Below are 22366 nucleotides of genomic sequence, written 5' to 3' on the forward strand. Positions count from 1 at the left end.
GAGCTACATGCAAAGAAATGAAACTGTACCACTTTCTCACAGTATAAAAAAAAAGAAACTCAAAATGGATTAAAAACCTACATGTGAGACCTGAAATTGTATCCCACAATATGTTTATTGCAGCATTATTTATAATAGCCAAAAATCCCTAAAAGAAAATAGTAATAATCTCTTGACATGGGCCTTACCAAAATTTTTCTAGTTAGGTCTCCTTTAACAAGGGAAACAAAAGCAAAAATAAACTATTAGGAGTATACCAAAACAACAACAACAACAACAACAACAACAAGTTTTTGCACAGTGAAGGAAACCATGAACAAAATGAAAAGGCAACCTACTGATAGAAGACATGTGTAAATCATGCATCATATAAGGGTTTAGTATTCAAACTACAAATAACTTTTACAACTCAATACCAGAACCAACAACAAAAAAAACCTGACAAAAAAATAATTTAGTTAAAAAATGGGCAGAAGACTTGAGTAGATATCTTTTCCAAAGAAGACACACAGATGGCCAAAATATGAAAAGATGTTCAACACCACTAATCATCAGGGAATTGCAACTTTAAACCATGAGATATCACTTTACTATTGTGAGAACGGCTAGAATCAAAGACAGGAAGTAACAAGTCTTGGCATGGATGTGGAAACAAAAGAATTCTTGTTCACTGTTGGTGGGGCTGTAAATTGATGCAGCCACTGTGGAAAACAGTATGGAAGTTCCTTAAAAACTTAAAAAAAAGAAATACCTAATGATCCAGTAATTCTACTACTGGGTATTTACCCACAGAAAATGAAAACTCTAATTCAAAAAGACATATGCACCCTATGTTTATTGCAGCATTATTTACAATAGCCAAAATATGGAGGCACACCAAATGTCCATCAACAGATGAATCACTAAAGAATCTTATGGTGTATACATATGTATACACACACAATGTAATATTATTCAGCTATACAAAGAATGAGGTATTGCCATTTGCAACAACATGGATGGACCTAGAGGGTATTATATTAAGTGAAATAAGTCAGGCAGACAAATACCATAAAATTTCACTTATGTGTGGAACCTAAAAAATAAATGAACAAAGAAGAAACAAACCCCAAAATATAGAGAACTGGTGGTTGCCTGAAGGGAGGGATGTGGGGGGAATGGGTGAAATAGATAAAGGAGATTAAGTACAAATTTACAGTTAAGAAATAAATAAGTCACAGAGATGAAAGGTATAGTATGGAGAAAATCATCAATAATATAGTAATAACATTGTAAGATGACAGATGGTGACTACAGTTATAGTAGCACTGAGTAATATATAAGAATTGTTGAACCAGTATGTTGTACACATGAAACTAATACACCACTGGATGTTAATTACACTTCAATAAAAAGAAGAATCAAATAGAAATACTGGAAATGAAAAACATGTTAAAAGATGAGGAATATCTTCAACAAACTCATGAAAGGACTGAACAGAGCTGAGGAAAGGGTCAATTTCCAGTCACATAAAATTACATTAAAATATAATATGACTAAGGTAAAACACACATGTAACTGAAAACTCAGAAGAGGTAGAAGGTATATATGTCAAAATAATTGCTAATTATGCAAAGTTGATGACAGACACAAAACAACAAATTCAAGAAGCTCAGAGAATATCAAGCAGAATAAATACCAAAACCAACAGATACACACGTTTAAACTACTAAAATTCATAAACAAAGAAAAAACATTTTAAAATCAGTGCAAAAAGGAAACATACAGGACGTAAAGATATAAAAAGTTTTGTAAAACTTACAGTATACTTCTCATCAGAAACCATGATAGAAGACAATGGAGCAGCATTTTTAAAGTTCCAAAAGAAAACATAAACCTACAAAACTCTTCCTGCTGACAATTGTATAGCAAAGGAGACATTCAAAACAAAGGATATAAACAATACTTGAAAGATTAATATTGGTTCCTTAATTACTTTATAAGATGAATGACTGCTTAAAATTGTCATCAACAAGCTATTGTCCATGAGCCAAATCTTGCCCTCTGTAAGTCTTGTATACATTTGTCTACATATGGCAACTTTTACACGATAATGGCATAGTTGAGTGGTTGTAAAGAGATAATATGGGCCACAAAACCAAAAATATTGCTGGTCCTTTACAGAAGATGTCAACCAATATCTGGTCTACAAGAAAAAGAACAGTAATGTACACCATTTTATATACTAGAATGATAACAATAGCAAAAGATATGGGAGGAAAAAACCAGGAATAATATGTGGAGAGGTCCTTCTGCTACATATGAAGTATATATTATTTGCAAGTACCCTGATCATATAAAGGTTTATTTGGTAAATCTTATGTCAACAACTAAAGAGATAAGAAGTAACACTAAGCAAATGTGGAGTACATGGAATCATAAAAAATGTTCAACTAACCCAAAAGAATACAGAAAAAAAAAAAAAACAGGAGAACAAAGAAATTGAGTAAATAGGAAGTGGCTAATAAAGCAGATTTCAATCAATATAATCATAAAAATAATCACACTGAGTGCAAACAGTCTAAGGCATACTATTTTAAGGACAAAATTTTCAAATTGGATTAAAAAAAAAATCAAGACCTGACAAAAGAATGATTTCCTTGCACACACACAACAGATACGTTAAAAGTAAAATAATGAAAAAAGATTCACCAGGCAAACACTAATCAAAGAGAGCTGGAATTGTTTATATTAACATCAAAGTTGATTTCAGAACAAAGAACATTACCAGCACTAAAGAGAGATACTTCATAATAATAAAGGACTCTGTCTAAATGATATAACAGTCCTAAATGTTTGTGTACCTAACAAAAGACCTTCAAAATATAGAAAGCAAAAAATGGCAGACTTGAAAGGGGAAATAAATAAATCTACAATTATACTTGAAGACACATCAACACTGCTTTATCAATAAGTGATAGAACAGGTAGATAATTGGCAAGGATACAGAAGACTTGAATACTATCAAGAACTTTAACTGACATTTATAAGACAATCCAACAGCAGCACAACAACCTTTTTCAGATAATGAAACCAACTGTTCATTTACTGAAAGGATCAATATTAAATATTAATTAGATATATTGACCAAGAAAAAAAGGAGAAAAATATTAGCAAAAGCATGGATGAAAGAGGTAAAATATACAGAACATACAGACTTCGTACACTTTAAAATCATAATAAAGGGATAACACAAGCAACTCTGCTCATAAAACTGACAAATATGATGACATTGACCAGTTATTTACAAAATATAAGGACCAAAACTCACTCAAGAAGAAATAAATGAACATAGGGGAAGTGAAGGAAAATAAGATAAAAAGAGAGGGAGGCAAACCATTAAGACTCTTCAATAAAGAGAACTGAGGGTTGCTGAGTGGGGATGTGTGGGGAGATGGGCAAAATGGGTGATGGGCTTAATTAAGGAAGGCACTTGTTGAAATGAGCATCGGGTATTATATGTAAGTGTTGAATCACTCAACTCTATTCCTGAAATCAATCAATAAAAATAAAAATGTTCTTGGAAGAAAAAAAGAGGGGGAGGGAACACCTGGCAAAGCTAATAAGCAGGCTAGCTTTCTTTATTTGCTTGCCTTTTAAAATATTCTGCTGAAACCCTGAATTGACCATTGTTTTACTTATTTGTAATCAAACATAACTGGCTGAACCATGTTCTGCTAGCACAGCTTCAAAAAAAAAGAGGAAAGAAAAAAGGTAGTAAAGGGGATCAGAACATGCCATCCCAAAATATGCCGCTCTGGCATATTGACTATTTTGAGCTGAAGGTACTTGAGAAACTGCAGATGCAGAAGGGCTGACTTTCCCCTTTCTACCTAAAAGCAGGCTGATCATAAAATTTCCCATGAGAAAGTTGCCGTCCCTGTACCAGAAAGAGAGTATCTTATCTCCTGAGACTGGGAGTCAACCCTGCAATGGACCTGCAAAAACAAACCTACTAAAATAACCCTTGAACTTCTATAGCTTCCCTCCTACATTTCCTGTTCACTGTCCCACAATCTACTGCCCTGAGCCCAAACCCCTTTGTCTGGTCACATCCCCACAACTTATTGTTCTTTGTGTAAAAAGGTCCATAAACTTTTAAGCCTACCATCTTCTTCAGGTCTTCATTTCTCTTCTGAGGACTTTCATATAAGCATCGAAAATATTAAATAAATATGTATGCTTTTTTTCTGCTAAAAAAAACTGATGACCTGAATAGTCCTAATAATGAAATTGAATTTATAATTAAATAATGAAACCACCAAGGCAAGATAGTTTTACTGATAAATTCTATCAAATACATACTAGGAAATAATGCCAACTCTACTCAATCTCTTCCAGAAAAAAAAAAAAAAAAAAAGAGGGAGGTTTCCTTAAATCATTTTATGAGGCCAACACTACTTTAATAACAAAAAGACAAAAGACATCTCAAGAAAAGAAAAACTACAGATCAGTATACCAGCTGAACATGGATACAAAATCTTTCTTAAAAGATTAGCAAATAGAATTTAGTAATATATGAACAAAATAATAAGCCAACAACAAATGGAGTTTATTACAGTAATGAAAAATAACAGTCGGTATCTGAAAATAAATCAACATAAGTCAACCTATTAGAGACTAAATGATTAAACAACCAATAGATAAAAGAAGAAATCATGAGGGAAATGTTTCTAAACATTTAGAAATGACTAAAACAAAAACATGACATACCAAAATTTATGGCATATGGATAAAATAGTGCTAAGGGAGTAAACTGACAGCTATTAATGCTTTAAAAAAAAGAAAAGAATGATCTCATCAACTTAACTTTATAACTTAAAGAACTAGAACAAGAAGAAAAAAACTAATCCTAAGGCTTGCAGAAAGAAGGAAATAATAAAGATTAGAGCAGAGATAAATAAAATAGGCAATTAAAAAACAACAGAGAAAAATCAATGAAACTAAAGGTTGGCCCTTTGAAGAAATGAACAAAACTAATAAACCTTTAGCAAGATGGACTAAGAAAAAAGAAGATACAAATTACTAAAATCAAAAATGAAAGTGGGGACATTACTAATAATTTCTACAAAAATAATGATTATCAGAGAGTACTATGAACAAATACATGGCAAAATATTGGATACCCAGGTTGAAATGTACAAATTCCAGAAGCCCAGGGGCACCTGGAGTGGCTCAGTGAGTAAAGTGACTGACTTCAGATCAGATCATGATCTTGCAGCCTGTGAGTTCAAGCCCCGCCTCAGGGTGCTGACAGCTCAGATCCAGACCCTGCTTCAGATTCTGTGTATCCCTCTCTCTGTCTCTCTCTCCCACTCACACTGTGTGTCTCTCTCTCAAAAATAAATGTTAAAAAACATTAAAAAAAAAAAAAACTAATTCTAGATGCCCAAATGCTACCAAGACTATATTATGAAGAAATAAACAGAATAGACTTGTAACTAGTAAGGAAAATGAATAAGTAATCAAAAACCTCCCAAAAAAGAAAAGCCCTAGACCCAATGGCTTTGTAAGTGAATTCTATCAAATACATAAAGAATTAAACCAATTCTTCTCAAACTATTCCAAAAAATTAAGGAAGAGGGAATACTTTCTAACTCATTTTAAGGTCAGCATTACCTTAATACCAAAGCAGACAAAGACACAAAAAAACTAGAGCACTATCGCAAATGAACACTGATGTAAAAATGCTCAACAAAATACAGATGGTACCAGACATAAGATGGTTCAAGTTAAGATATTTCATCTTTAAGATGGTGTGAAAGTGATAGGCATTCAGTAGAAACCATACTTTGAATTTTGATATTTTCCCAGGCTAGCAATACGTGGTAACATACTTTCTTTTGATGATGGGCAGCAGTAGTGAGCTGCAGCTCCTAGTCAGCCAGGCAATCATAAAGGTAAAAAACCAATACATTTACAATGTATATGTAATATACAATGTACACTTGCAATACAGTATTCAGTTAGTTACATAGACTTCTAACACTTTAGTATAAAATAGGCTTCCTATAAGATGATTTTGCCCAACTGTTGGCTAATTTAAGTGTCCTGAGCACATTTAAGGTAGGCTAGAATAAGCTACGATGTTTGGTACGTGAGGTGTATTAAATGCATTTTCGGCTCGTGATATTTTCAACTTACTATGGGTTTATCAGGAAATAAACTCGTCCTAAGATAAGGAAGATCTGTTATTACCAAACAAATACAGTAGCATAGTAAAAGGATTACACACAATGATTAAGTGGAGTTTATTCCTGGAATGCGAGGATGATATAATATGTGGAAATCGTATGCACATTAACAGATGAAGGGGGAAAAATGATCTCAGTTGATATAGAAAAAGCATCTGACAAAATTCGACTCTTCATGATAAAAATACTCAAAAACTTAGAAGGAAACTACTACAACACAACAAAAACTACACACACACACACACACACACACACCCCCCACACAACCCACGGTGCCAGCAGTGAGATTTAAAGATTTTCCTAGAAAATCAAGACAGGATGGCCCTTATACCACTTCTATTTAACATAGCATTGAAAGATCTAGACAGAGCAATTAAGAAAGGAAAGGAAAAGACATCCAAGTTGGAAAGAAGTAAAATTATCTGTTTGCAAATGAAGTGATCTTATATATAGAAAACTTTCAAGGTTGTACTAAAAAGAAAAAAGAATAAGTAATTTCAGCAAAGTAGCAGGACATAAAGTCAACATACAAAAATTGGTTGCATTTCTATACTAACAATGAAAAATCTGAAAAGGATATTGCAAAAATAATTCCAATAGCATCAAAAAGAATAAAATATTTAGGAATTAACTAAGGAGGTGACAGATTTGTACAATGAGAAACACAAAATATTGCTAAAAGAAATCAAGGGCCACAAGGAAAGACACAGGGGAAAAAATGTAACCTAAAATGGAAACACCATTAGGCTATTAGTGGATTTGTCTGCAGAAACTCTACATGGCAGTGGAGAATGGAATGACATATTCAAAGAGCTTAAAGATAAAAATGGCCAGCCAAGAACATCTCCAACAGTTATCCCTTAGATATGATGGACAAGTAAAGGTTTTCTCAAACAAAATCGGAAGGAGCTCACCATCACTAGATCTGTCTTGCAAGAAATACTGAAAGGAGTTCTTCAAGCTGAAATGAAAACAGGCTAATCAGCCTCATAAAAACATATGAAAGCACACAACATGCTGGTAAAGCTGAAAATTATACACTCAGATGTAGAAAACTCTAACTCTGTATTAGAATGATGTATTAATACTCAACTATAGTACCAAGGCTAACAGAAAGCTGGAAAACTATAGCTACTATAAATTAACAAACACACAACAAAAAGTAGATAAACTGTAATACCAATATAAAAAGTAGGAGAAAAAGGATGGAGAAATTTACAGGCAATCAGTGATAAGTTACTCTCAGCCTAAAATGTATGTGTTTGTAAGATGTTTTATGTAAGCCCAAGAGTAACCACAAGAGAAAAACCTAGAGCAGATTCACAAAAGAGAAAAAAAGATGGAAACTGACATACCACCATGGAAAATAATTTATAAAGGTAGGCAGAAACAGAAAAATAAAGCCAGAAAGCAATTAACAAGATGTCACTAGTAAGTCCTTACATATTAATAATTGCTCTAAATGTAAATGAATGGAGTTCACCAATCAAAAGGCATGCAAGTAGTTAGATGGATGAAAAATAAGACCCAGTTATGCGGTGCCAATAAGAGATCCACTTCAGCTTTAAGGATGCAGAGAAGACTCCAAGTAAAAGGATAAAAAGATATTCTATACAAGTGGAAACCAAACAGAAGTAGGGATAGCCATACTTGTATCAAAACAGTTAGAAAATTTGGAAATATGTAGAATCTAAACAAACTCCTGAACAACCAATAAGCGAAAGAATAAATCAAAAAGGGAATCAAAGAATATCTTGAAACAAATGAAAACAGAAACAAAACATACCAAAACCACTGAGATGCTGCAAAAACAGTTGAGACAGAAATTTATGGCAACATATGCATAAATTAAGAACTAAGAAAGATTGCAAATAAACATCATAACCTTATACCTCAAAGAAGTAGAATAAACAGAACAAACCAAGACCGCAGTTAGTAGAAGGAAGGAAATAATAAAGTTCAAAGTGGAAAAGACCAGAAAAATAGAAAAAAAATCAACAAAACAAAGAGCTATTTTCTTTGAAAAATAAACAAAACTGACAACCCTTTAGCGAGTACTTATGACAGAAAAGACTCGAATAAATAAAATCAGAAATGGATGAGTAGAAAGTGCAATTGACTACAGAAATACATAGACTCATAAGAGACTACTATAAACATGTACATGCCAGCAAATTATAGAACCCAGAAGAAATGAGTAAATTCCTACAATCCCATAACCTTCCAAAACTGAACCAGGAAGAAATAGAGTCTGAACAGAATGATAACATGTAAGGAGAATGAATCAGTAATCAAAAACCTCCCAACACAAAAATATCCAGACCAGATAGTTTCCCGGGTAAATTTTTGCAAACATTTAAAGAAGAATTAAAGCCAATTATTCTCAAACTCTTCCATAAAGTTGGAGAGAAGGAAACACTTAAAAAGTTATTTAATGAGGTAAACAATACTCTGATGACAAAGTCAGATAAGGATCCTACAAGAATAAAAAACTGTATACAGACCAATGTCCCTGATGGACACAGATGCAACAATTCTAAACAAAATATTAGCAAACCAAATTCAAGAATTCATTGAAAGGATTATATCATGACCATGTGGGATTTATCCCTAGGATTCAAGGATGGTTCAACAATATATGAATCAATAAATGTGATACGCCAGATTAATAGAATGAAAAATAAAAATCATATGATCATCTCAAAAGATGTAACAAAAAAACACATTTGACAAAATACAACATTCTTTCATGATAAAATTCCTCAATAGATTGAGTACATAAAGAACATACCTCAATATAATAAAAGTAATATACAACAAACACACAGGTAACAGCATACTCAATGGAAAAAATGGAAAGCTGTTTCTGTAAGATCAAGAACAATACAAAGGTGCCCACTGTCACCACTCTTATTCAACATACTGTGAGTCTTACCTAGGACAGTCAGGCAGGACAAAGAAAAAGCATCCAAATAGGAAAGGAAGAATTAAAATTGTTGCTATTTGCAGATGATGTGACATGATATACTGAAATAAAAAAATGGTTGGGTCTAATCAATGAATACAATAAAATTAAAGGATATAAAATCACAACACAGATATTAGTTGTTTTCCACACACTAACCATAATGCATCTGGAAAAAATTAAAAAAAAAAAAAACTATCCCATTCACACTAGCAACACAAATAATAAAATACCTAGGAAGAAATTTAATCAAGTAAAAGATCTATGAAAACTACAAGGCTTTTCTAAATGGCATAAAAAAAATTGGAAGGATATCCCATGTCAAGGATTTGAAGAGTTAATATTGTTAAAAGGTCCATGCTACCAAAGCCATTTATAGATTCAACACAATCACTATCAAAATTCCTATGGCATTTTTTAAATTTGTTTTTTATTTTTTAATTAAAAAATGTTTTTAAATCTTTTTTTTTATTTTTTAAGAGACAGAGTGCGAGTAGAGGAGGAGGGACAGAGGGAGACACAGAATCCAAAGCAGGCTCCATGCTCTGAGCTGTCAGCACAGAGCCCAAAACAGGGACGGAACTCATGAAACATGAGTTTATGACCTGAGCTGAAGTCAGACCCTTAACTGACACCCAGGTGCCCCGGCATTTCTCGCAATAGAAAAATCAATCCTCAAATTTGTATGGAACAACAAAAGATCCCTTTATAGCCAAAGCAATGATGATAAAGAAAATCAAAAGTGGAACCATCATACTTACTGATTTCAAAGTATACTACAAAGCTATACTAGTTAAATAGTACAACCCTGGCCTAAAAACAGGTACTTAGGTCAACAGAACAAAATACAGTACCCAGAATTAAACTCCCACATATACTATCAACTAATAAATGATAAGGGATCTAAGAACAGTCAATAGGGAAAGGATAGCTTTTCAATAAATGATGCTGGGAAAACTCGATAAACCCATGCAAAGAAAATTGGACCCCTACTTACACCACCCGCAAAAATCACCTAGAAATGGATCAGACTTAAACATTTGGATAGGATATCCAAAGCACAAATGTAAAACAAAACAAAACAAAACAAAACTTAAGTGGGACTACATCAAACTTAAAAGCTTCTACACTGCAGAAGAATTAAGAAATTAAGAAAATGAAGAAATTAAGAAAATGAAAACGCAAATGAATTATTGGTAAATAAAAGACAAATGGATAATGGGTTAATATCCAAAATATACATAGAATTCCTAGAACTCAGTAACAAACAAACAAACAAACAAACAAAAAACCCACAAAGAATCCAATTAGAAAATGGGCAAAGGAACTGAAGAGGTACTTTTCCAAAGATGACATGCCAATAGATACATGAAAAGATGCTCAACATCACTAATACAAGTCAAAACCACAATGAGATATCATTTCACACTTGTAACAATAGCTATTATCAAGAAAACAAGAGATAACAAGTATTGGCACTGTTGGTGGGAATGAAATTGGTTCAGCCACGATGGAGAACTGCATAGTTTCCCCCAAAAAAGTTAAGAATAGAACTACCATATGATCCAGTAATCACAATTCTGTGTATAAATCAAAAGGAATTTAAAATTATCAAAGATATACACTGTATACTGCAGCATTAACACAATAGCCAAACTGTGTCCATCAACAAGTGAACGGACAAAGACATGGTGACACACACATACAAATATATAAATAAAGTGTGACAGATCACATTTTATTTACATTCATATCACATTCATATACAGAAAACAGAATTATACATATATACATATATGTGTGTGTATATAAATAAAACAATACTCTTCAGCCACAAGAAAAAGGGAAATCCTGCCATTTGCAGCAACATGGATGGATCTTGAGGACATTATGTTAAGATAAGACAAATACTGCCAGACACCTCCTATATGTGAAAGGTAAACAAAACAAAACAAATGAAGAAACAGTAAAATGGTACCTGCCAGGGGCTCAGGAGTGGACAAATGGAAGAGATGTTGTTCAGGGTACATGCTTGCAACTAGTACATGAATAAGACATGGGGATCTCATACGCATACAGTGATTACAGACAGCAAAACTGTATTAAAGACATTAAACTTGCTAACAGACTAGATCTTAATTTTTCCACCACTAGAAGAAATGATAATTACGAGATGTGATAGAAAGGTTTGCTAATGCCTCAATGGTAATCGTATGAAAACATGTATATCAAATCAATGTGCTATGTATCTTTAACTTACGGCATGTTAAATGTCAATAATATTTCAATAACAAAGACTATAATTCAAGATAAGAAAATAATTTAACTGATAAGAAAATAATTTATTTACAGATGGATTATGATGTCACTTTTATTACTATCAAATGATTTTTTTTCCCAGAAAACCTACCAAAGAAAAAAAGGATTTGCATCAATAGTGAAACTGTGAACATTTATAATTAAGATTAATTGTACTGACTTTTGTTTTGAAACAATTCATGTTCACACATATTACGTAGTAGTAAAATAATATACGGGGAAAAAAGGTCTTCATAAACTTAAGATAGGCATAAAACTAAATATAAACTGAAAGTTTTCTTCCTAATCACAATTAAATTATAACATACAAAGTATGTCATTTATATATTATTTCTTTATATGAAAAGTATCTGGGGGGAAAAACACTCATTGCATTCTGTTCAGTTTGCATGAAAAAAACCTTGAAACTTCCACGGATATCAATTTTTTGTCAAGAACTACTAGTATAGTCATAAACAAATCAACATTGTAATAACAAAAAAGCCTCAAGTGTGACATAAATTCTTTGCACAAAATAGTTAAAAAGTCATTTGCAAGATCCTCTCCACAAAAGTAAATTGTAAGCAGAGATAGCAGTCAATGCTGTCTGAATGTACCAATCCTATTTTATGTCATATTTTATATCCTAGAACACAGAAACTGGAGCTGGCCAGAAAGCTAGATTTTTTAAAACCAGTTGGAAAAAAAATCAATTACAGAAGAAAGTCATCTTGCACACAGTTGATGCAGATTCACAGAATTCTACATTGTTTTGCTCATGAAAAAGCCTTGCACATCTCCATATACGTTTCAGCTCAATAAGTTTGTGCCTTTTGTACAGCTATATAAATGTGAAAACACTCAATCTGTTCTTGTGGTCCCAGTGCTATGGAGACTGGGAAGACACAGGAAACATAACAGAGAAGTTTTGTTTTTTGTTTTTGTCTTTTTTAAGGGTAGATTAACAAATTGAAGAATTCTCAGGCATCCCATTTTAATTTTTTCTTATGAATTACTTGTGAGATAATCTGACTCTATGTAAATGTGTGCAACTGGAGTACCAGAAGTTAGAGGGAAGAAAAAGCTGCAGGGAAAAAACAATACAAATAACTACAGACTTCTTATCAGTCAAGTTAAAGTGTATATTGTAAATTTTAAAGCAATCATACAATAAATAAAATGAAGGGACATCTAGTAAGTCAGAAGAAAAAATAAAATGGAATAAACATTTTATAAAAAGAAGGCAGAAAAAGAGGAAAAAGGAACAAAACAGATGGAATAGACATAAAAAACAGCAAAGAAAGCATAATTAACCATATCACTATTACATGAAATAGAAATAAACACAGAAAGTTAAAAAGAGATTGTTAGGCTAGTTTTAAAAAACAGAAAAACAAGACCAAATTGTATACTACATGTCTAAAATTTGAAACAGTACAAATGTCCATCAAGATGAATGCAGAAACAAACTGCCACAATCATACAATGGAATACTACTCAGCAATAATGACTCAACTACTGATACAGTTAACAGCATGAGTAAATTTCAAAATGATGTGCTAGGCAAAACTTCACACACACACACACGCACATGTGCGCACTGGCTGATTCTATTTCATAGAGTCATACGTAGAACATTCACAATTATTCTACAGCGATAGAAATTAGATTTAGTTTCCTGGGGAGGAATGTGGGTGTGCATAAGGGAAGCATGACAAAAGTTTCTGGGCTATAGAATATTTTACTTTATGTTGGGGTAATATTTAAACAGGTGTATACCTTAGAGAAATATCACTGAGCTATATACATAAAGTGGGAGAATTCATTGCCATCTTATGTTAACATTAAGAATGTTAAATTAGGAATCAAAACTATATCCAGAAATGTTCCAAAAGTTAGAAATTAAACACAGTTTAGAGTAGTGTTAAAAGGTGGTTTATCAGATGTTTAAGAACATATGTATTATATACAGCTTAATTTAGAATCCATGTTTAAAATTATAATTAACAACGTGAAGACTAATCAGTAACTTAAATATTCTACAAAAAATTATTTATACATACACACAATCACATGCCTAAACACACACACATAAAGTAATTACCAATTGAAGCTGAGCACATTTGTTTCATGTGAGTTTCAATGACAGAAGGATCCCGAGAGCTGTAAATTCCCAACTCAGGGTAAAAGCTGGAGCCAATGTCATCGGGGGGATTATGTTTCCCTTGTGGATAATTCTTGGTTATTCTAGGGTCCCAATGCTTCAGGATTGGATGGTTCCAATGTATATATTTACCATCAAATTGCGGATTTCCATACCAACTGTAATAAAAGACATGCAAATAATAATTCAGAGGTCGCAGCTCTTCCAGGTAAGGTTCAGAGGCTTTGGAAGGTTTCAGAGTGATTTCGACACTTTTTAAATTCTTGATATTTGTTTCACTGTTGATTTTGTCATTGTTTTGGGAATCAAGGTTTTTCCCTAAGTGAGTTTGTTGATGAAGTTCTGGAAGAAGTTCAAGTCCAAAAGGATCTCCAAAAGTAGCTTTATTTGGTCTCAGCATTTTTAAACCCATCATCAGGGAGAAAATAAACAGAATAAAAAGTGACAAAATGATGCAAGTCCTTCTTCGAAATTTTGCCATGATGACATACTTTAAACTCCAAAATGGTAAGTGTTTAGCTGTAATTTATTGAAAAGTGGTAATTAGTAAGTAGTATTGACAATATTACCCAATGTATTCAAAATGAAAACAAAAATCTGTAAAGTTCATTACATTGAAAGATTTTAAAAGTTCATCATATTAGTTGTATAATCAAAAACTGAGATCTACAAAATAGTCTATATATGGCTAGATTAAATAGCAGTATTTATTTGGAAATATCACAATTACATTTTATGTTTTTATGCTTAAGTATGTATATACATATATGTATAGGTATGTGTGTATATGTACATAGGTATATACACACATATGAATAAAATATCTTTATGTACAAATTTCTGGCTTGGGGAAAAGTTGACATTGATTTATAAAATACAACTTTCTATGATAAATCATGCTGTTGTTATTCCAAAGAATTAAGTTCATAACAACTAATCCTGATAGAAAAGACAGACAAGTTAAACATAATCAGCAAGTAATTCTGTCTCACACAAACATAAATACCTTCTATAAACTGTTACTTCCATTATGCATATATGCAAGAATTACTAAGATGAGCAAGCCTATTTCTTTTAGGGCTAAAATCAGTCTTCTCAAAGTAAAGCTTAATTGTGAAATATAACACACCTAAAGATTAATATAAAAGACATACATCTAGGTTGAAACGTATAAACATTCAAAACGGAAGCTGCCAGCTTAAAAATTCATCTCCACCTTTTGTGCACCTTGCCAATCACCAGCCCTGCCCCTTCTCCTTAACAACAACCACTTGCCTTTTATATTTACCATCCCCTCACCTTTCTTTGTAGGTTTTCTAAAACATACATGTATCTAACCAATATTCATTTTGTTTTGCCCATTTCAAAATTTTACTTAAGTAGATATGGTAATATCCATATGTACATATACACAAATAGAGAATATGCATATTAATCTTACACAAATATATCTGTATGCCTTCTATAAACTTAGATATACTATAAATATGTATAATTACATATATAATTAGATGTACAGAAGTTACACAAAAATATTGAGAAACTTTATTAAACCTTCTCTGACACTTTACGTGGTATCCTACCTCTTTTCCATCCCTATGTTCTAATTTGCATCAGTTCTTCCTCTCATAAAAAAGTCATGAAAATGGAAAGGCCTAGGTAGATAGGTCTGGAGATTTTGTTTTACAGCTATAATAATCCACTGGTTTCATGAAAATGCTTTCATGTCAAATATTCTCCTTCTTAAACTTTTGGAAGTAAAAAGTTAACACTTTATTGTTCCTAAGACTAATTTAGGGACACCCCCCCAAGTTATAATATTTTAATATTATTACATGGATACACTATGACCACACCAACGAGCTGGACTCATTAACGTAGATCATGTAACCAATTAACACTAGACATAAACTAAAACAAGCATTATGAAAGTAGAAATAGTTGACTTTTAGATGAGAAACAGGGGAATCCTTACTGTTGTTCAAGGAACAAAAATATGTTTCATTTGGTTGGAATATCAAAACAAATTCTAGACTCAGTTTAATTGAGCAACTAAATTGTGTAAAAAATAGTATGCTAAGCGCCACATGAAATAGATTGATTAGTAAGACACAGTTCTTATGTTCAAGATGCTTGGAGTCCCCAAGGAAGGCAGAAGACACGTATGCAAATAAACTATAACTCAAAGAAGAAAAGTGCTAAAAGAGAAGTGAAAGGCATATATAAAGCAATAAAATACCATATAAATTAAGGAGTTGAAAAAAACTCTTTATGAAAAAAATGTAAAATCTTAGAAGGAGGAGTACAATATGCATAGGCTGGTGGAAAAGAGAAGGAAAAAAAAAAAAAAAAAGAATGTCCCTAGTGTCAGAGAAAGGATGTGCCCAAAGATATACCAGGCATGAAAGACACATTGTGAAACACAAAGGCGTCTGTAGGCTGCAGCCAGTAAAAGATAAGAAGGAAAAATAAAGCTATAGTGCTATGTTGGAACCATACTACACCAAAGAAAGAAAACTTTTCTGGTAAACAAGGGGCCACTAAAGGCTTGTAAACAAAATATTGGCATAATAAGAGTTCAGATTAGAAGAATGGAGCCCTTATAAAAAAATAATGTTCAAGGCATCAAACTCCACCATTTTCTGAATCTAATAATCTCCCATTCACTGATCATTTTAACAACTTACTCCTTTCCTACTTCTATTACTATTTTTAGTGACTCCACCAATATGGATGATCCAGTCCCGTAGTTTAGCCGCCCCAACTCTTTGCCTCACTTCTAAAGATCTGTTCTTTCTTTCACTCCACTTCACTAACTCAGGTGTCATACTCCTACTCTTGATCCTGACATTGTCAAACATTTATTACTCCAAAATCTTTATTTTTTCCCATTTCCAAACATAACCTTCCGTGCCTTGAGCCCCTCTAGTTTAGTATTCACATTCTCACAATTCCTTGACCTTATTGAGATGTCCAATCCACTGAGTCCACTGCTTTTTTGCTATATTTCCTTTTCTTCATGTTTTGTCTCTAGTGACAGTTTATAGTCCATTGTCCAACATTATAATTCCTCACTTCTCTCCTTTCTTAATACATACTGGTAAAACCCCAAATAAATGATGTGTGCCTTGACCTTGATCCAGAACCACAGAATTATACTGGACAAAACACACAACCATGTTGACCTTTCACTATGAATTCATACTCAAGATGCTTAACAATCCTGTCACTAAACTCCAGTATGTTCACTTTTCTAACCTCAGAATTACTTTATTCATTTTTGTTTTTCATCAAACCTACGGCTACATCACCAACTTCCTTTATTATCTTCAGATATCTATGTCTTATCCAGCTGACCCTTAAACAATGCGGGTTTGAACTATGCAGGTTCATTAATATGTGCATTTTTCAATAAATATAGTGCAGTACTAAAAATGCATTTTCTCTTGTGATTTTCTTAATACCATTTTTTCCTAGCTTACATTATTGTAAGAATACAAATATCATATAAAGGACATATATAAATAACATATGTTAATGAACTGTGTGTGTTACCAGGAAGGCTTCCAGTCAACAGTAGGTAATTAGTAGTTAAGTTTTTGAGAGTACAAAGTTACAGGAAGATTTCCAACTGCATAGGAATCAGCACCCCTAACCTCCAGTGTTCAAGGTTCAACAGTACTTCATAAACAAAAACAATTTTACACAAACTCCCTTATCTTCCCATTAAGAAATTAACTTTAATATCAACTTGTTTTTATTGTCAGCAAAGGTTTCCAATTTTAATATTTGTTGTTTCACTCCTTTGATTTTCTTCTATAGAAAGCTCTATTACTTTTATTGAATTTTGCTCAACTTTTACAACTGTATTATCTCTTCAATTTTTACGTTTTTGTACCCTTTACATTTCATAGGGCATTATCTATTGTGTTTGTCTTATAATCTTCATTTATAAAATTTGCTCATTTTTCACTTTTCATAGTCATAATTTGCTTATTCATCCAAATCTCATATAGCTATTTTAATTATTTCTATTAAAATATTAGGTTATGGTTGTCATATATTTTATGAACATGTCTCTCTGGCATGCTTTCAGTATCTACAAGTATGTTCACTTCTTTGCTTATAAGGACTTTGTATGGAACCTGACTGATCTTTTTCTATTGACAAATATTACATGAAATAATTTTCTCTCAATTTTTGGAAGTGAATGCTTTATCATGATAATTTTTCTAGATTCATGCTCTATAGAACTTAAGCTGTTTTGGGGAAATCTTACAATGGCTTTGAATGTCTTTCTGAGATCAGTTGGGTTCTTCTCCATTCCCACATTTATCTGGCATTTTTTATTTCCTTGGCTTGTATGCTATTATTACCCTGCTCAATTTGAAAGCTATTTCCAGAAGTTACTCTTCAATATGGGGTTTTGTCCTGAAAACCAATATGTTGTAGCCCCTTCAGATGTTAGGCTTCAAAGTCTCCCTCCCCCGTTGCAGCTACTATTCTCAAAGTGGGCTGTCACTCTTTCAATTAATATCTATGGTTAGAAATGTTCCTGTCTTCAGTTCAAGCAGATGCACTACTGCTTTCCTCGGTTTCCTCCTGCACAGAGTTAGAAAACAAGTCTTATAGTTACTAGAGAGCTGTCCCCTTCCACTCATACTGTGAGTCCATGGGGGATAACTTGTCTTTCAGTTTTGTTACAGATTATTTGTTTTGGTTTTACTATTTACTGGTCTGCTTTTATGATTTCAGGATAATTTAAACATTATACCAAAGCTGTTGCCATCACTCCTCAACTCTTTGTACTTTCCTTAAAATGTGTTAATACCATAACTCTACTGCTAATTACATCTTTAGCAGTATCTTAGAAGTTCTGTATTCTGTACTTTTATGACCACTGAGTTCAAAATATATTCAAATTTCCATTATTTCTCCCATGAGAACTTATTTATAGATGTATTATATTTGGGAGATTTCCTAGTTTTTTGTTGTTGTTGTTATTGATTTATAGTGTGAATCCATTGAAAACATTGCCTGCATGGTTTCAGTCCTTTGAAATATGTGGAGACTTGCTTTAAGGCTCAGCCTATGATCAATCTCATTAAGTGTCCCATATACATCAGGAAAGCATATTCTGCAGCTAGTGGTTACAAGATCTATGTACCAAATATGCTATCTTGTTTATATCGTTCATATCATCAGTATTAAAAATCCCCTATATTTAGATCTACATGTTTACATTATATAATTTTAATTGATGGTATTATGTAGAGACAAATTTGAGGCTGCTAGATTTTCCTGAAATATTAAATCTTATTTTATATGATATGTTCCTTTTCTTCTCTGATAGAGTACAGTGTAAGACAAAACCTAATATTAATATAGCTACAACAGATTTCATTTGGTTGACACTGGAACAGAGGATCATTTTCATCATTTTATTGTCACCTTAAATGGTTATTTTTGAAATAAGACATTATTATTGCTGTTTTTAACCTGAGAGTCTTTGTCTAATAGTTGTAGTATACACTACATTTACAGTTCTATAAATATGGATATTTAAATCTAATTCTTGCCCTTGTTTTTCCTTTTGGCCTTCTTACAAGCTCCATTTTCTCTCTTCCTTTTTTTTTCCCCCTCTCTCTTATCTTTTTAATGGTTTCATTTTTCTCTATTATGCATTCTCGGTGCAATTAAGAGCATGCATTCCAGGGGCGCCTGGGTGGCGCACTCGGTTAAGCGTCCGACTTCAGCCAGGTCACAATCTCGCGGTCCCTGAGTTCGAGCCCCGCGTCGGGCTCTGGGCTGATGGCTCAGAGCCTGGAGCCTGTTTCCGATTCTGTGTCTCCTTCTCTCTCTGCCCCTCCCCCGTTCATGCTCTGTCTCTCTCTGTCCCAAAAATAAATAAATGTTGAAAAAAAAAATTAAAAAAAAAAAAAGCATGCATTCTTCTCAAAAACTGGTATGAATTAGAACTTTACTATTTCTCAAACAATAAAAGCACACTTAGAAGACTTTAGTTCCTTTATCCCTGCCCCAACTTTGAGCTCCTATTTTGGTGTAGATTATTTTTTTTACACATATCTTAAACCCCACCAGATATCATTTTTTTTTAATATTTATTTTGAGAGGGGGGAAGGGTAGAGACAGAGGGAGAGAGAGAATCCCAAGCAGGCACCATGCTGTCAGCACAGAGCCAGCTGGGGGGGCCCAATCTCACAAACTTCAAGATCATGACCAGAGTCGAAATCAGGAGTCCAGGGCTTAACTGACTGAGCCACCCAGGCACCCCTAGGATATCATTTTATACAGTCAACATTATTGCATTTACCCTTTTCTTTCCTCTTTAGTTCCTCTTGCATTCGCCTACTTCCATTCAAACTAATTTTCCTCATGGTGAAAAAACAATTCCCTTTAACAGGGCTTTTGGTATTACTCTGCTGCTCATAAACTCCATATTAGTTTGTTTGAAAATACATGTGACCTTCAACTTAACATGTATACATAGACTTCTATATTGGCAATTATTTTCTTTCAGCACAAACTATTATCTTCTGCCTTTGTTTCTGTTGAAAACTCAACCACTGTTTTTTTTTTTTTTCTCTTTGATTTTAAGGATTTTTAAAGGTATTTTTTTTCTCTGGTTTCTTTTAATACTTTTCTCTTTTTCTTTGGTTTTCAGCAGTTTCCCTATGGAATAATACACATGGAATATGGTTTTCTTAATACTTATCCTGCTTTTGGTCCAAAGTGCTTCTTCAATCTGGGGTTAATAGCATTCCTTAGCCTTGTAAAATTCTTGACCACAATCTCTTCAAATATTGCTTTTGCTCCATTATTGCCTTCTTGCTCATTTTGGAATACATTACACATGTTAGAATTCTATATCCTATGTGTTTATAACATTTTTTTAAAGTTTCCCTCCATATCTCTCCATGCCTCTGTACTTCTGAAATATCTTCTAGTTTCCTATTTCTCTTCAGCTGTCATTTCTTAATTTCAGTTATAATTTTACTCTTAGAATTTCCATTTGACTCTTTTCAAAGGTATCAGTTTTCTGTTAAAATTGTCCTTCTCTAATTCCTTGAATGTGTTAATCCCATTTATTAAAGTCCACCTCTAATAACCTGAATTAGACCTTAGGGATTCTGTTTCTATTGCCCGTCTTTTTGTTTTGTTCTTGCTTAGTACCTGGACAGTCACAGTCTTTCTGTAAGGTGGGTTAATTTATTATTGAATGCCAGCCCTTGTGTATGAAATGTGAAGAGGAAGATTATCTGAATCTAGTAAGAGCAAAATCTTCAAAACTGGGCTTAAGTCCTTGTGACTATTTGGACTATTTCTAATTAATCCTTATTCCTTTACACATATGGATACTGAAATTAAAGGCATGGGTTTTACCAAGATCCTTCAACTTTCTATTTTCTATATGTTTAGCTTCTCTACTTTCAAATGAGGGATTTTGAATAACCCTTCCTATCTCCCCCACAATCTCCCAAAGAATAATGCATGATGTAGGGCTCAGAGCCATTGAAATAAGTAATTCCACCTGAATTTCCTTATAACCTGAGCGTAATGAAACGCTTTAGAAGGGACTCAAAATTCAGATTCAATAGAAGTCATAATTTGTCTTTTCATTAACTATAACTTTTAAAATATGCATATCAGAACATACGGTCAACAAAGGACAACTGACAAACTGAAAATACCAAGATATTCTACCTCATTCAAAATTTTTAAAAATGAAAATTAGGGGCACCTGGGTGGCTCAGTGGTTAAGCATCCGACTCTTGATTTTCGCTCAAGTCATGAGCTCTCATGTTTGTTAGATCAAGCGCTGCATCAGGCTCTGCGCTGATGGTGTAGAGCATACTTGGGATTCTTTCTCTTTCTCTCTCTGCCCCTGCCCCATGTGCGCTTACACACTCCCAATCTTGCTCTCTCAAAATAAAATTTAAAAAATGCAAATTAAAACTACACACAAAAAAAATCATTTCTTATCTAGGAGACTGGCAAAACAAAAACACAAATATATGCTGTTGGTAAAACTGTGGGAAAACAAGCACTTCCAAACACTGCTAGTGAATGCAAATTGGTACAGCCTTTTTGTGAATTTGGCACTAACAAAATTACATATACATTTACCTTTGGACTCAGTCCTACTTCATGGAAATTACCTTAAAAATACACAACATACACAAAAAATACAAAACCACATGAACAGTACATAAATCCATATACAGCACCATTTGTAACTGTAAAATGCTGGAGTGTTCAGCTGAATGAGGAAGAGATCTTGGAAATGACATAAACTGATTTTCTGGATATATTCTTAAGTGAAAAATGGAAAATGCAAATAAGGAAATATACATTTTTCAAGTGAGCAAAGAAACAGAATAAACATTAGATAATGATGTGGATTATGTAAGGGGGTAAGGAGAAACAGGACAGAATAAAGGGGAATGAGAATGGGTAGAAGAATTGGAGGATGGAAGTGACTTCCCTTTTTGTATAGTTCTTTTTTGAGCCATGTTATATTTCACATACTCTAACAAATATAAAATGTTAAACTCCAGTTAGTAAGTTGTTTTTGCATTGGTACAGGTTAGCAATTCTTAACACTTAATGTATATTCTACAAGTAAGCCAACAAACAATATATGCTGGAACCTGGGGCCCAGGTTTTTCACGGACAAAAAAGTTA

General features: G+C 33.1%; 1 protein-coding gene across 2 annotated transcripts in view; it reads right to left on the minus strand.

The window, feature by feature from the left end:
* Positions 1–22366, minus strand: part of MANEA (mannosidase endo-alpha) — a 63679-nt gene that overhangs the window by 35128 nt on the left and 6185 nt on the right. For both annotated transcript variants that reach the window (XM_015078049.3, XM_015078050.3), the window contains exon 2: positions 13601–14179. In XM_015078049.3, the coding sequence (XP_014933535.1) occupies positions 13601–14141 (541 nt within the window). In that variant the 5' untranslated portion in view covers positions 14142–14179. The remainder of the gene's footprint in view (positions 1–13600; positions 14180–22366) is intronic.

This window comes from Acinonyx jubatus, chromosome B2 (assembly GCF_027475565.1).
Source record: "Acinonyx jubatus isolate Ajub_Pintada_27869175 chromosome B2, VMU_Ajub_asm_v1.0, whole genome shotgun sequence".
Classification (NCBI taxonomy): Eukaryota; Metazoa; Chordata; class Mammalia; order Carnivora; family Felidae; genus Acinonyx; species Acinonyx jubatus.